The 15,695-nt window shown below is 40.9% G+C and overlaps 3 protein-coding genes across 4 annotated transcripts; all 3 read left to right on the forward strand.

Moving 5' to 3' along the window:
• Positions 1-304: 304 nt before the first annotated feature.
• Positions 305-10,896, forward strand: Ndg (Nidogen). 2 transcript variants are annotated; one of them, XM_065484993.1, is made up of 20 exons: positions 305-607; positions 1,575-1,711; positions 2,333-2,474; positions 2,526-2,731; positions 2,787-2,881; positions 2,941-3,084; positions 3,812-4,045; positions 4,098-4,298; positions 4,353-4,571; positions 4,626-4,719; positions 5,207-5,376; positions 5,976-6,410; positions 6,466-6,603; positions 6,708-6,836; positions 6,893-7,021; positions 7,381-7,509; positions 7,567-7,781; positions 8,090-8,378; positions 8,753-9,110; positions 10,046-10,896. In XM_065484993.1, the coding sequence occupies exons 1-20, from the start codon at positions 320-322 to the stop codon at positions 10,524-10,526; spliced, it is 4,233 nt and encodes a 1,410-aa protein (XP_065341065.1). In that variant the 5' UTR covers positions 305-319; the 3' UTR covers positions 10,527-10,896. The 2 variants fall into 2 exon arrangements, with proteins under 2 accessions (XP_065341065.1, XP_065341073.1); XM_065485001.1 differs by lacking the exon at positions 6,466-6,603.
• Positions 10,897-11,296: 400 nt separating this feature from the next.
• LOC135941644 (glycoprotein-N-acetylgalactosamine 3-beta-galactosyltransferase 1-like) lies at positions 11,297-13,788 on the forward strand. The gene is made up of 8 exons (XM_065487239.1): positions 11,297-11,376; positions 11,436-11,565; positions 11,617-11,726; positions 11,781-12,248; positions 12,299-12,438; positions 12,495-12,605; positions 12,865-13,019; positions 13,076-13,788. Exons 4-8 carry the CDS (start codon positions 12,166-12,168, stop codon positions 13,241-13,243), a joined length of 657 nt encoding a protein of 218 aa, XP_065343311.1. The 5' UTR covers positions 11,297-11,376; positions 11,436-11,565; positions 11,617-11,726; positions 11,781-12,165; the 3' UTR covers positions 13,244-13,788.
• An 881-nt stretch (positions 13,789-14,669) lies between these two features.
• Positions 14,670-15,570, forward strand: LOC135947901 (glycoprotein-N-acetylgalactosamine 3-beta-galactosyltransferase 1-like). The gene is made up of 3 exons (XM_065496884.1): positions 14,670-14,799; positions 14,865-14,975; positions 15,401-15,570. Exons 1-3 carry the CDS (start codon positions 14,670-14,672, stop codon positions 15,568-15,570), a joined length of 411 nt encoding a protein of 136 aa, XP_065352956.1.
• Positions 15,571-15,695: the final 125 nt, after the last annotated feature.

A 15,695-nucleotide genomic window follows, 5' to 3' on the forward strand; every position in this document is an offset into this window, starting at 1 on the left:
GTAAAAGCAGATGGAAATATTCCAATTTTTAACTAATATTTATATACAGATTTTAATTTTAAAGTCAATTGGCAGGTATAAGGATATGAAAAAATTTGAATTAATTTTAAAAACAGTTTTCTAGGGTTTGCACCAAATATACGGACCAAAATATTCCATTATCGGCTTCTTTCAAATTGCAATTATGAATAAAAAACTTTCGACTCCGGGAAATAAAAGTTGGCGACGTGCTAAAAGCTGCAGAGAGAAATTAATCTGGAGCCATGCAGCGTAGCACAAACTGTGAGTCGTGGATAAATTCGTGTCCTCGACCGCCGCGATGGCCTCCGAACTTTGCGCCCTTGGCAGAGGGCAGCAGCTCCGAGTGCCTGGCTGGCTGTGTGTCGCGGCCGGCGTGCCTCCAGAGGAGATGCAGCCACCCCCGAGCACACTCGTCTGTCTGCTGCTGCTGGCGGGCGCCGCCGTCGCGGTGCCACGCGAGCGGCTCTTTCCCTTCGGGCGCCAGTACGGCGACTCGCTGCTCACGCCCGACGACGAGGGCTCCAGCCCCGAAATCGAACTCGCCGTCCCTGTCAAGTTCTACGACGAAGAGTACAGCACCATTTATGTGAGTCTCCTTTTTTTTGGTTATTTAATGCCGCGCATTGCTATACATCATAAAGGCAGAGTGTGCCTTTTAAAAACGATACGGCATTTTTCTATTTCGGTGCACATGCATCTCTCGCTCTGAATATAGAATCGGCACCCCTGTGAGCCGCGCTCTCGGTTATAATCCCTGCATCATTCAGGCCAGGGGTTGAAGGTGCGCGTTATTTTAAGCCTCTCGCCGCTTTGAGCAGACATGCTCTCCTGACGACCCTCTATATTACAAGGCGCAGCTGACTATTATGTATTTCTTTTACTCTGTGAAAAGCAGTGATTATCCACTGGCGGTTGACCTCACTCTGTGTACCCTCGATTCCTCCACAGGGGTTCAAAGCCGCGACCTTTGTTAGACTTACTTCCTTTCCTCGTTCTATTCAAAGCCTCGCGCGACGGCCCCCCAATAAACAAACAACTAGATTGGGAAAAGTATTCTCCAGGTCAAAGGGCAAACCATTCTGGCAATTGCGCTAAGTAATTGTTATTGCTTTTCGCTGCACATATATTCGAGGCCGGTCTGGTTTGAAAATGAGAGAATAGGACGCAGCAGTCGAGAAAATCTTTCTGCTTTCGAATACAATTTTTTATAAACAATAAATCTTTGCTATTTATAATTGTCTTTGAACGTTATCCAAGAACAAAGATAATATTTTCTCACGGCAGCAAATAATATTATCCTATTGTGATTTAATGCTGTGTCTGCAAAGAAACCTCTAGCATTTTTTCGTGAACTTGAAATATTTCGCTGTGTGTGACACTTTCAAATTCAATCTGACGTTATCACGGCAGCTAGATATTGGTGCATAGTCGGGTCACGAAAGGTTATCTGTGACTGAGCATTCAAAGGCCGAACGGACTCGCTTTGATTCAGTTTATTTTACTCCAAATTTTAAATCAATATTATGTATCGAAATTCGTGCCTCAACTTTTAGGTTAGCATCAACGGATTGGTTTCCTTCCTGACTGAGATTCCAGCCTTCTACAACATGCCTTTTCCTCTTGAATACCCGGTGATCGCGCCTCTCTACACGGACGTCGACACCAGAAGAGGCGGATCTATTTTTTACAGGTTAATCTCGCAATGAAACCCTGCGGATCCGACCGTCCCTAACAAAATATTTCTTTTACACAAAAGCTGTGCAATTTTAGCATGGACCAGTCAAAATCTAGCGAATTACTTTTCAGTAACAAACTGGACATTGTTTGTAAAAAAATTTAAAAGCCTTTAATTGGTTTTTTCAATCACGATGGTTTTTATATACATTGAGATTCTTATTTATGAGACAAAGCGAATGGTGGGAGCCATTTAAAATTTACTGAAAAACCATAAATAAATTTAACGTTTAGGTTTAGTTTTTGTCAGATGGTGCAATAAGCCTTAATTCATACAAAAACTGCAAGCAGACGAGATTTTTTAGCCTAAATTAAAAATATCTATCAAATTTGCAAAAAAATCGAGAAATAGTCAAAATTTAAAAAGTTAAACATCGATCAATTTGTCTGAATACCAAAAAATTTCATATTTTTTCCAAACATTTAAATGGAAATCGCCATAAAACGCCATTTCATTGGTAATTTTCTTCTAATTTTATAAAATTATATTTGTCTGATGCAATAAAATTTTAATTTCGGTCGGTATTCAGGGTTTCGCTGTCGGTAAAAATGTTTGCATCTCGCAATCGGATTTCAGGGAGACGAACGATTCCACCCTCCTGACGAGGGCGTCCGAGACCATCGGCTACAGCTTCTCCAACGGCAGGGGCTTCCAGGCCACGAGCCTTTTCATCGCGTCGTGGATCGACGTCGGCTACTTCGAGGAAGGCTCCGATAAGGCGCGCTCCGTCCCGTCGTAAATGCCAAATTTAACTTTTTCCCAATTACAGGCCAACACATTCCAAACGGTGATCGCCAGTGACAGTGCCACGTCCTACGTGTTCCTCCTTTACGCCGACCAGGGCGTCCAGTGGATCCAGGGCAAGGGCAAAGGCTCCAGGGCGGACGCCAGGGCGCAGGCTGGGCTGATGGCGCACGACGGACGCCTCACGTCCCTCAGAGGCTCTGGCACCGACCAGGTCAAGAATCTGGACAAGTGCGTCGCTCGTTTAAAATTTAAATTTCATCAATAAAACAATTATTTTAATTAGATGGACGAATGCCGATGAACCAGGCATGTGGATTTTCTTCACTGGCCCTTTGAACGAGGGAGAAAACGTTCAGCAGCCAGACATCCCAGTTTCTTGTAAAACTTTCATGCATAATTTGCGAGAGCAAGAAGTTTTAACGCTGATATTTTTAAAGTTGTACCTCAGGGAGGAGCTGCCACTTGCTCTTTTGGCGCCAGCGAGTGTCACAGCAAGGCCGAGTGCGTCAACTATCCCGACGGCTTCTGCTGCCTCTGCCAGGATGGCTACTACGGAAACGGCAAAAACTGCTTGCAGGATGGTACTAGAAATTTACTGAACTTAATACTACCAAAAATTGGATCGTAATTAATCATTATTTGATATTTTTATAATGAATTGGAATTTAGTTTGAATTTTGCGCGTAAAATGATTTCATGTACGAAAAAAGAACAGAAGAAAATTTTAAAATCGTTATTTTATGCCTAGGAATCCCTGGATATATTCCGCTCTTACTTTTTACCTCAAATGTGTTCACTGAAGTTATGTTTACATGGACCACCAGTCCATTGTTTCAATCTAGTTTTGTTATTTAGCTACGGACAGGACAATTTTTTAGGGAAAACTTTGAAATCATTTTAAGAATACGATTTTGGCGCAACCGTTATGAATTGTGGAATCTCCTTGACGAGACAAATCGATTGGTGGTCGGATATTTACCATGGAGGTGATATCCGGCGTCTATGGGATATTATAGTTAATTAATAATTTAAAATTTTGAGAGCTGATAGAATTTGCTATTGTCCATATTACGACTTTTTTGTTTATTTGAGTATTAAATTACATAATTTTAACTCTTGATTTAATATTTAACAAAATTTTGAATTATTTTACAAATTTTTTTCTATACCTTTTCTTGCCATTTTCTTCTAATTTCATGATAAGTTGACAAGTTTGAGGTAAAAAATTCACATGCTAGAGAGGAACGTAAGAAACGTACTCAGGGTTCCCTTCTACAATATTGTAATCGAGGAAATAAAATTTTGCAGATATTCCGCTGAGGGTGAATGGAAAAGTGTCTGGCACCTTGAACGGCATCAGGCTGGATCAACTTGATTTGCAGTGCTACATTGTGACGTCGGACACGAGGGCGTACACAGCGATTTCCAAAGTGCCGAACGAGCTGGGCTTCGACATGCAGAGTCTCAACGTTATCGGCACCTCGCTCGCCTGGTTGTTTGCCAAGCCTACCAAGAGTGCCAAGAATGGATTCGAGCTCACAGGTTGAATTAAATACAAACGCGAATTCACAAATCTAACAGGGAGAATTTTCAGGCGGCGTTTACAACCACACGTCGTCAATTTACTTTAGCAGCACTGGCGACAGAGTGACTGTCGTCCAGAGATTCCTGGGGATGGACGTTTTTGACCAGCTGAAGACTGAAATTTTTGTTACTGGAAGCATGCCGAGTATCGCCGCGAATAACCGCATTGAAAGCGATGATTTTGACGAAATATACACCAGAACTGGGCCAGGTGAGTGCGAATTATTTACAAATAGCAATGATAGTTTAACACAAATGTTTTTAGGTGTGGTCAAGGCTCATCATAACAGAGAAATAAAAATCGGGGGCAGCGACAATATACTGTCTTTCACGGTCGACCAGACCATTGAGTACCAAGAGTGCGCCGCCCAAGAGTCAGACGTCACCACGCTGAGGCTCAAGTTGGAGAGGAACTATATTTTGTACGAGGAAAGGGAGCAAATCGTACGATACGCAACAAATAGTAAAATAGGTCCCCTCGGAGGTAAAATTTGGTGAAATCGCGTTTAGAATTAAATTGATTCGAGGTGTGCTGCAGACGATGATCCGTGCAGGGAAAACAAGTTGAACTGTGGAGAGCACAGCACCTGCTTGGTCGAGAATGATGAAGCCAAATGCGTTTGTGAGAAAGGGTTAGTAAATTATAATTCATTGGACTAGAATGAGCGAGAATTTTAACTTATATAATGTTTTAATTATATAATAACTAAATTTAGACGGTAAACATATACAATCTTTTTAAATGGCTATATAAGTTCTAAATGCATAAATCTGATATCATCCTATGCTACGCATTTTTTCAAAAGGCCCAAAATAGATATGTATTTTGAACAGTGTATCATTTGTAAAAATTGCGGTCAACTTGATGAGTTTTAATTGAGCTCTTTGTCCGGTAACCTTATGACGAGTTCAGAGGTCTTATTCTTTTTATGAAAAAATGAACAACAACTGTTACACATTAAGATATCCCTATATTCATTAATATTTAAGCAATTATGCTAAAATTCAGGAGAAATGACTTGCAGGTAGGCAACCTGCGTGATTTGGATGTCAAGGAAATGCCTAACTCTTGAACTCGTGATAATCTTGCAATATATAACTCCAAAAAAATTGATTCAGGTACCAATTTTTGTACGACGATGGGACAAACGCGCCGCACTGCGTGGACGTGAACGAGTGCATCACCGGCCAACACCGCTGCAGTCAGGAGGCAATTTGTCTCAACGAACCTGGCACCTACCGCTGCCAGTGCAAATCTGGATTCAGGGGAGATGGTCACATTTGCGAAAGTGAGTTTTAATTTAGTTCAGCTTAAAGTAACCAAAAATTTTGGTTCTCATTACGGGAATTTAATGCACCAAATTAAAAGAATATCTTCATAAAAATTAATTTTCAGAGCTGTTTTTAAAGTGCATAAAATGTTTTTTATTCATATAATGATTTTTTGAGGGTCAGAACTAAAAGCCCGTGAGATTCCTCACAAGTACACCAAGTTTCAAAGCGGCAATCGTAGTATCAAGTTTAAAAACCGGCCGTGCATGACACTTTTAAATTAAAAATGTGCCTTACGTTAGTAAAACCAAATTTTCAAGTCCAATTTTCTTAAACACTCCTCAGATAACCAAATTGAATCAATTTACGTCAATTGCAACCTTCCTGAGTGTCCAAACACGAAAAATTGTCCAAATAATCATTGATTTTGCTGGTGCGCAGTTTAAATTTGAAGTCAAAGTAATAATATAAATCATCTCGTAAATTTTTAAAATACAAACGGTTAAAAATACTTTCTAAATTTTGACATTCAATGTGCCCGAAGGGCCAAGCTTACCAAAAATTTGATGTCTCGTGTTCCCTTTATTAACATTGATTTGAATTTTCTGTCGGCTAGGACTGCCGACTTGCAGAGAGGCGCAGTGCCACCCTGACGCAGAGTGCCTAGAGAAGCCGTCGGGCGTGCCCGAGTGCCGTTGCAGACACGGGTTCAGGGGCAACGGTCTGCAGTGCGAGCCCGAGTACACAGGCGAGTCGTGCAACGTGGCGCACAACTGCTCGCCGTACGGCGTGTGCAAGTTCCTGGCGCAAAGCAACACGTTCAAGTGCTTCTGCGCGCCTGGCTACCAGGGCGACGGCTACAGCTGCGAGGCCGCCACGGCCTACAGGTACCTCGACCCTTCGGCGCCGAGCCCTGAGTGCAGCCAGGACGAGTGCCACTGCTCCGGCGGCTACGTCTACGCCAGGGAGCTGCACCGCTGCCTCGTCGAGACCACGCACTCCACCCACCAGGAGGAACAGGAAAATATCGAGGAAGAGAGCGAGCAGGAACGTGAGTCGCCTTTTTGGTGCATTTTAGCAGGCTGATCGATCCATGTTTCGTCTAGTCCTAAGTAGACCGCTAGTCGAGTGTTTTCAAGGTCATTGCTTCTGCCCTCCGCGCTACGAATTAAGGGACAAAAAGTGCAGGCCGATCCCTGGAGCGTTGGATCCAGGTGTCAAACCTTCAGGCAGCACCCTTCAAAGTACCATTTTAGAGTTTAAAAAAATGTTCACCGCAGCAGACATCTAAAATTTGAAATGAGATCATTCAGCAAATGTTAAAATTGATATTATTCTCTTTATCCAGAGTCTTGCGACAAGAACAACTACATTTGTCACGCACAGGCTCGGTGCGTGTACAACCGCGCCACCAGAAAGCACGAGTGCCAGTGCAACGCAGGTTTCGAAGGCGATGGAGTTGAGTGCTCCGAAATCGGTAGGAATAAAAATGAAATATTGTGAGAAAATTAAAAAAAACGTTGTTTAATCCAGAGTATTCGTGCAATGAGCTGGACATTTGCCACGCGAACGCCACGTGCCAGTACAACGACAGAATTGGCAAGTACTTGTGCTCGTGCAACAAAGGATTCGAAGGCGATGGATCATTCTGCGTCTCTAAAGGTACAGTTATTTTCACTTTTCTTTGAGTTGTCCTAACTAGGTCACTCAACCCATGGCACTAACTAATATTCCAATTTTACCCGTTCGCGCGGACAATAATGGAATGAAACACCTGCATAAACGATTTAGGATGATATAAAAATCCAAAATTAAAAAATATTTTGTTGGGCGTGAATTTTCTTTCCAAAATTTCTGTCCCATTAACTAAGGAATATTTCACCATTTTGTTATTTATTAACTTTGCACGCTGATAAAATAAAACCGTTCATCAGGAATTTTTTTTATTTTGCACCCAGGAAAGGAATAAAGGTTTCATAGGATTATTAGCTGTTTTAAGTTCCCAAGGAATTAATTTGCAGGTGAATGCGAGGGGCACTCTGACTGCGGACAAAACGCCCAGTGCATTTTCGACACAAACACCAGGATGTACAAATGCATGTGCAACGTGGGTTTCAGGGGCGACGGCCGCTTTTGTGAAGACGACAAAGGTGCGAGTGAAACATTTTCAGCCGTCCCGACCAGCAATCGAAATGATAAAATTTCAGAGGCGACCTGCCGGCAATGCCACGAGAATGCTGAGTGTAACTTCCTGCGCGACCTGAACCAATACAGGTGCGAGTGCTTGCCAGGCTACCAGGGCGATGGCAGGCACAGGTGCGAGAAGGTCAAGACTGGCTGCGACGTGCTCTACGATTGCGGCAGAAATGCCGAGTGTCAGTATAACCCATACGAGAGCAACCACAAGTGCGTGTGCAAAAATGTGAGTTTTTTATCCAGCACCAAAGTAATATTGTACTCTGATGAAATGTTTAGGAAAATAGCAGACAATTTTTTAATCCTGCAAAATGAGGTTTAATCTGAAAATTGCATGTTTTAACCCAAGGTATTTTTTATTTAAAATTTAAAGTAGACAAATTTACGTGGAAAAGTTAAAATTTAAAGCAGAAAAATTGCATAGACTATGTGACATTTGTGCGATAGTAAATTCTTAATTAATTAATTTTCGTTGAAATTCGTTATTTTTCTGCTTTTCATCATGTAATATATTTTTGTACTCGTATTTTGAAGGGATTCTCCGGTGATGGTTACTGGTGCGTGCCACAAATCACTTGCGACCAGGACCAGACGATTTGCAACGACGACGCCAAGTGCGTGGCGGATACGTTGACGCGACAGTACGTGTGTCGATGCAACGACGGCTTCACTGGTGACGGCTTCTCCTGCAAGCCGAGCAAAACGCACGAGGGCAACTTCTTGCTTGTCAACCAGGGCATGGCCACCTTGCGCATCCCCTTCAAACCCACGCACAACAACAAGGGCAGGATCATCCAGATACATTATTTCCAAACTGCAGTCGGTGAGTCGAAAAATTCAACTTAGAAGAAATTTACAAAATTTAATTAAGAATTGAATGTGAAATAAACTCAACTAAAATTTAGTGTAAAAATTGCCGCTAGTAATGTAACAAATTAGTACTTTGAAAAATGAGAAATCAATCTTAGATAAATTTTAAAATTAATTTAAATATACTAAAAAAATTATAAATTTTATCATTTCTCACAGTAGTTTGTGTTACATGCACTTCCCGAAAATGTACGAATAAATTTCAAATGTTAATAAGAATGAAAGGGAAAAGATTGTTTTCCTTTTAATCATCGTAAAGAGTGTAAATGTGTTTAACTCTGTCAAAAATTGCAAATGCACCTTTAATTATTAATATTTTGCCCACAGGTATCGATATTGACTGCCACGAGGGCAGAGTGTTCTGGAGCGACATCAATGGCAAGGCGATTCGCAGTGCCGACTACAACGGCGTCAACAGCAGCCGCTTCCTGGGCGCCGAAATCGAGTCTCCTGAGGGCATCGCCGTCGACTACGTGTCAAGGAACATTTTCTGGACTGACTCGGCGCTGAACCACATCGCGGTCGCCAGCCTCGACGACACGGACAAGCGCAAGATCCTGATCAACGAGGGCCTGATCAATCCGAGGGGCATCGCTGTCTACCCGTCCTTTGGCAAGCTCTTCTGGAGTGACTGGAACAGGATGAGCCCCAAAATCGAGATGGCGAACATGGACGGTACCGACAGGTGAGATTTTAAATTGCATTTTTTAATCACATCGCTGATTTTTCTAGTCGATTCTTGTGCAAGAAAAAAAATAATTTGATATCGATTTTAATTTCTAACTTTTTAAAACACTTTTGGAATTTAAGGCGTTTTTTTTCAACATAAATAGTAATTTTCAGGCATGTTATGAAGTTTGATTTATCGGGCCACTGAATGTTTTTGGAAATCAATTCCAGACAAGTCTGAGTGTAAAATATTATCATAATAAACATCCTCATGTTCGATTACCCTTTGACAAAAATTCAATGATTTTCTAAAAATTCATCCCCAACGAGTTACGAGGGAAAAATTAGGAGTGAAAACGGTTTTAGCTTATGTTTTTTAGGTATTGGGTTAAAACTGTGCAAAATAAGAGGTTATGTCCATTTTTTTGTGGCAAAAATCCACGTTTTTAATCATTCAAAAAATAATTCTAAAAAATTGTATCCGAGCATCACTGCTCCAATTTCTGGATCTGTTTTTCTCACTTAGTTGGCTACGTTTAGAGCAAAGAATATCACCATTCCAGGTGGGACCGTTTTCAAATTTGAATTTGAATATCCCGGAGTCACCGGGAACTGACCTTGACCTGTGACCTCAGGAATGAACTCTTAAGTGTAATTAAAAGTCCTTCATCGAGATGAGTTCTACGGTTTTTGGTTTGAGGCAGTAGCATCAATTGGGACGAAGTTGTCAAAAGCCGTGACTCTTTTAAAAAACCACCCTGAAGTAGAGGTTTGAACCTTACAAGGGTGGGCTAAATGCACGCGGAAAATCAGGTAAATCTGCTGACCCCTGCCAAGCGATAGAGGAAAAATATTGACGCGGTAGCAAATAATAAAAATTATTAATAGAAAAGAATGTGATTATTTTTTTAACTGACAAAATTCATGTAACCAATGTTATTAACTCTGCAGGTCTGTTTTCGTGAGGGACAACATCCGGCTGCCGAACTCGCTGATCGTGGACGCGGAGCGGGACGAATTGTGCTGGGCGGACGCGGGCACCAAGAACATCGAGTGCATGGGCGTGCGGAACGGGTACCGGCGGACGATCGTGTCCGAGTGCGAGTACCCGTTCAGCGTGGCCATGTCGAGCAGCCACTACTACTGGACCGACTGGGAGACCAAGAAGGTGGAGGCGGCGCTGCGGCCCAGCGGCCAGCGGGTGGCGGCGCTCGACGTGCCGCTCGGCAGCAGCGGCCACCTGTTCGGCGCCGTCGTCGTGCCCGACACGTGTCCCGTCTACTACACGACGTGCCAGTCGCCGGACGCGTGTCCCGAGAACTACATCTGCCTGCCCAACGGCCGCAACGGACGCAGCTGCATCTGCCCGGAGCAGTCTGACGGCAGTGAGGACGGCGACGACGCCCCGAGAGAGTGCAACGACCTTATCTGAGCGCCTTTTCACCTTCTCGAGGATCGCGGATGCTTTATAAATAGTAACTTAAGGATTTTAACTAGAATTTTATAGCCTCTAGTTTTTCTTCCGTTTGTAAATCTGGCAGTTCCTTCGGTAGGTCTCGCATTTTTTTCACAACCGCATTTTCTACTCCATTTAGTTATTTTATTGCCTATTTTTATGTGCTATATTTTTAAATAAAAAAAGCCTACTGTCACAATTTTAGCTCTTAAAATCTTCCTTTTTACAATAAAATTTTCAACAAATTTTGAATCTGATCTTTTAAGTTACAGCAATCCTCCAATGATGTCGGATATATTATGTGAATGAATCCCTGATGAATTTAAATAAACTAATACCGTTTAAATTGCTTTTAATTAATTATGTGGAACCTCTGGGAGCAATAAAGGTCAAGCTGAGAAAAGAATCTTTCAATATACGCTATGTAAATTTAAACTAAAGAGTTGCATCTTTTCATGGAAATTATAATCCATTATTTATTAGCAATATTCAAACGAACTATAAAATGGAGGTGTGAATTTCGACTGAATTTGTTATATACAAACATAATATCGGTAACATTTTTGTCCACGTCTTAAGAAGAAATTAAAAGTGCCTCGTTAAATACACCTTGGGTGTGTTTTATTGCTCGTTCAGGGACATAAAAAAGATAAAATGACCTCCTTTTTCTGACGATTACTGAGCCGCAGTTCGTGAAAAAACTTGACATTTTATCAGCTCGTTTTCGTTTACGGTTCTCCCCAACATTTTACTACTCGCTATAGAGTGGCGGAAATGACGTCCTCCCGCAAAGGACACTCGCAGAGAAATGGTCTCCGTAAAAAAGGTGAAGCTTTAAAACCCACCTTTGGTTAAAATTGATTTAATATAAATTACGGATTCCAGGATGCAAACACTCGGCAAAATATAGACGCAGGAAGGCCAGGAAGATGAAATTATTATTAGCAGTTCACATTTTAATCTTTTTGGCCAGCTTTACATTCGGATGCGTTTTCTTGACTATTTTTTGCGGCTGGTGAGTTCATTTAGTAAACTTAATACAAGAGATAACTTTGAAAATATTCAGGAACTTAAAAAATGCTGAGAATTTTAAGCCCATTGACGAGGTCTTGTTGGCGAAGCTCATGCACAGATCGATAGACCTGAAAGCAACGGTTATTGAGAGACTCCACTTTGGTAGTGCTCTTTTATTAACTAAATTTAATTTTAAATCATTATGTTTAATTTAAGAATATCAAACGAAGCGGTCCAAGGCAATCGCGCAGAAGATACGGATTCTGTGCTGGGTGTGCACTTGGAAAGGACACCACCAGCGAAAGGCGGTGCACATCAAATCGACCTGGGGACGTAGGTGCGACAAGCTGCTCTTCGTCAGCGAATTCCCAGGCAAGTTATCTCTATACTGTCTCTCTTTTAACATGGAAAAAATATTTTAAAGAAAAACAAAATTAATATCAAGATGGGTTGTTGAAATTAAAACATAAAAAATCCAAAAATCCGGCCCTTCTATAATAATGAGACTCACGAAAATTTTTCTTGGCCTGAATTTGCATCCACAGACAAGGATTTGCCAACCGTGGCAGTTGACGCGCAAGCATCCAAATTGGGGCTGGCGATGAAAACATTTCACGCATTCAAATATATCTACAAGCACCACTTCGGAAAATACGACTGGTTTTTAAAAGCTGACGACGACACGTAAAATTGTCCCCCGCGAAAATTTGCAGTCATGAAAGTCTCCAGCACAGGTACATCGTGATGGAGAACCTGAAGAAAATGCTGGCGGCGCACAGTTCCGAGGAGCCGCGGTATTTCGGGCTTCACATGAAACAAAACGACGAACGCATGGACGCAAATCTGGCCCCCGACGGATACATGACTGGCGCAGGTAAGCAAACATTGATTGAATCAAATTAATGCCATTATTTTCTGTTGCAAATCAAGCTTACGTGCTGAGCAGCGAGTCTTTGAAGCGGCTGGCAACGCATGCGTTTAGAGGCGAAACTCCGAACTGCTCTCTCGTGACCAACGAGACTGGAGAGGATTTGCTCATGGGTTTGTCTTTGAAATTTAGATTTGAAGAAAATAATTGCAAACGAAACTCAATTGAATAATCAATTGACAATCAAAAGAAATATAATTTTTTCTAAAAACCATTTAAAATGCAATAAAAATGGAAAAGCGGATATTACTCGTTAAAAAAGTAATCGTTTTTGTAAAACAATGACATTTTCCACGAGGAATGAACTGCCTTCAATATGCATTTAAAATTTATGTCTTATCTTCAACTTTCCAATTTGTCCTGTGCTTGCAGCTCAGTGCTTGCATCAAGTCGGGGTCAAGCCAGCCGACACGAGGGACTCGGAGGGAAATAACCAATTTTCCCACTTTGACGTTGAAACTATGGTGAATGGAAATTTGTCCGAGGAGTATTGGTACTGGCGCCATGTTGTCTGGCCTCAACCAGAAGTACGATTAGAATAATTCATCCACTCGTAATAGCAACAAGAGTTTTAAACTTCCAGGGAAATCAGCAGACGAAAGTGCCAATTTCTTTTCACTACATGGCCCCGCATAAATTTTATTTCATGGAAAGCCTTATTTACAACACAAAGATTGTGGGAGTGAAAAATCTGCAAATGTTTGAGCGAGAGAATTACAATGTTTCATTGTCCCCCATCGCAAGAACTTAAATACCAAAATCAGGCAAAGTTTGATTGAATAAAAGAAAAGGATTTTCTAATTCACCGATAAATAGCACGCTGTAATTATTTACGAGCAACATACTAAGCATTTTGAATGCGTTTAAATCCGGACGGCAGTGAGGACGGCGACGACGCCCCGAGAGAGTGCAACGACCTCATCTGAGCGCCTTTTCATCTTCTCGAGGATCGCGGATGCTTTATAAATAGTAACTTAAGGATTTTAACTAGAATTGTATAGCCTCTAGTTTTTCTTCCGTTTGTAAATCTGGCAGTTCCTTCGGTAGGTCTCGCATTTTTTTCACAACCGCATTTTCTACTCCATTTAGTTATTTTATTGCCTATTTTTATGTGCCATATTTTTAAATATAAAAAGACCACTGTCACAATTTTAGCTCTTAAAATCTTCCTTTTTACAATAAAATTTTCAACAAATTTTGAATCTGGTCTTTTAAGTTACAGCAATCCTCCAATGATGTCGGATATATTACGTGAATGAATCCCTGATGAATTTAAATAAACTAATACCGTTTAAATTGCTTTTAATTAATTATGTGGAACCTCTGGGAGCAATAAAGGTCAAGCTGAGAAAATAATCTTTCAATATACGCTATGCAAATTTAAACAATAGAGTTGCATCTATTCATGGAAATTATATAATCCATATTTATTAGCAATATTCAAACGAACTAAAAAAATGGAGTTATGAATTTCGACTGGATTTGTTATATATAAACATAATACATATTTCGGTAAACATTTTTGTCCACGTCTCAAGAAGAAATTAAAAGTGCCTCGTAAAATACACCATGGGCGTGTTCTATTGCTCGTTCAGGGACTTAAACAAAGATAAAATGACCACCTTTTTCTGACGATTACTGAGCCGCAGTTCGTGAAAAAACTTGACATTTTATCAGCTCGTTTTCGTTTACGGTTCTCCCCAACATTTTACTACTCGCTATTGGAAAGGGGACCACCAGCAAAAGGCGTTGCACGTTAAATCGACCTGGGGACGAAGGTGCGACAAGCTGCTCTTCGTCAGCGAATTCCCAGGCAAGTTAGTCTTTTTTAACATGAAAAAAGTTTTTTTTTGAAGCAAAAAAAATAAATATTATTATTAAGATATTAGGAAAATAAAAAAATAAAAAAATCCTGGCCCTTAATAATGAGACTCTCGATTTCGGTCAAATTTTTCTTGGCCTGAATTTGCATCCACAGACAAGGATTTGCCAACCGTAGTAGTGGACGCGCATGCATCCAAATTGGGGCTGGCGATGAAAACATTTCACGCATTCAAATATATCTACAAGCACTACTTCGGAAAATACGACTGGTTTTTAAAAGCTGACGACGACACGTAAAATTGCCCTCCGCGAAAATTTGCAGTCATGAAAGTCTCCAGCACAGGTACATCGTGATGGAGAACCTGAAGAAAATGCTGGCGGCGCACAGTTCCGAGGAGCCGCGGTATTTCGGGCTTCACATGACAGTAAAGGACAAACGCATAGACGCAAATTTGGCTCCCGACGGATACATGAGTGGCGCAGGTAAGCAAAAATTGATTGAATCAAATTAATTAATTAATTTTCGTAATTTTCTATTGCAATTCAAGGTTACGTGCTGAGCAGCGAGTCTTTGAAGCGGCTGGCAACGCATGTGTTCAGAGGCGAAACTCCAAACTGCTCTCTTCATGCCAACCTGACTGCAGAGGATGTGCTCATGGGTTTGTCTTTAAAATTTAGATTTGAAGAAATGATTGCAAACGAAATCCAATTGAATAATTTGACAGTCAATAGAAATTTAATCATCTCTAAAAACCATTTAAAATGCAATAAAAATGGAAAAACGGATATTACACTCGTTAAAAAAGTCATCGTTTTTATCTTAATGCTTACTCATTTCGGCTGTCAACTGTTGACCTATTAAACGGAAAAAGATCATACAGTAAAATTTACACAGATTTTATAACTTTAAATTTACACAATAAAATATACCGGGAAAACTTTCAACAATAAACTATCCATTTCATGTCAGCCGAAACTAGTATAATATATATAGTCATAAAAAACAAAGACATTTTCCATAAGGAATGAACTGCCATTTACGCATTTAAAATCTTCAACTTTCCAATTTGTCCTGTGCTTGCAGCTCATTGCTTGCATCAAGTTGGAGTCAAGCCAGCCGACACGAGGGACTCGGAGGGAAATATCCGATTTTCCCACTTTGACGTTGAAACTATGGCGAATGGAAATTTGTCCAAGGAGTTTTGGTACTTGCGCTTTATTGTCTGGCCTCAACCAGAAGTACGATTAGAATAATTCATCCACTCGTATAGCAATAAGAGTTTTAAATTTCCAGGGAAATCAGCAGACGAAAGTGCCAATTTGTTTTCATCACATGGCCCCGCATAAATTTTATTTCACGGAAAGCCTTATTTACAACA

The sequence above is a fragment of the Cloeon dipterum genome, chromosome 1 (assembly GCF_949628265.1).
Source record: "Cloeon dipterum chromosome 1, ieCloDipt1.1, whole genome shotgun sequence".
In the NCBI taxonomy this organism is placed as follows: Eukaryota; Metazoa; Arthropoda; class Insecta; order Ephemeroptera; family Baetidae; genus Cloeon; species Cloeon dipterum.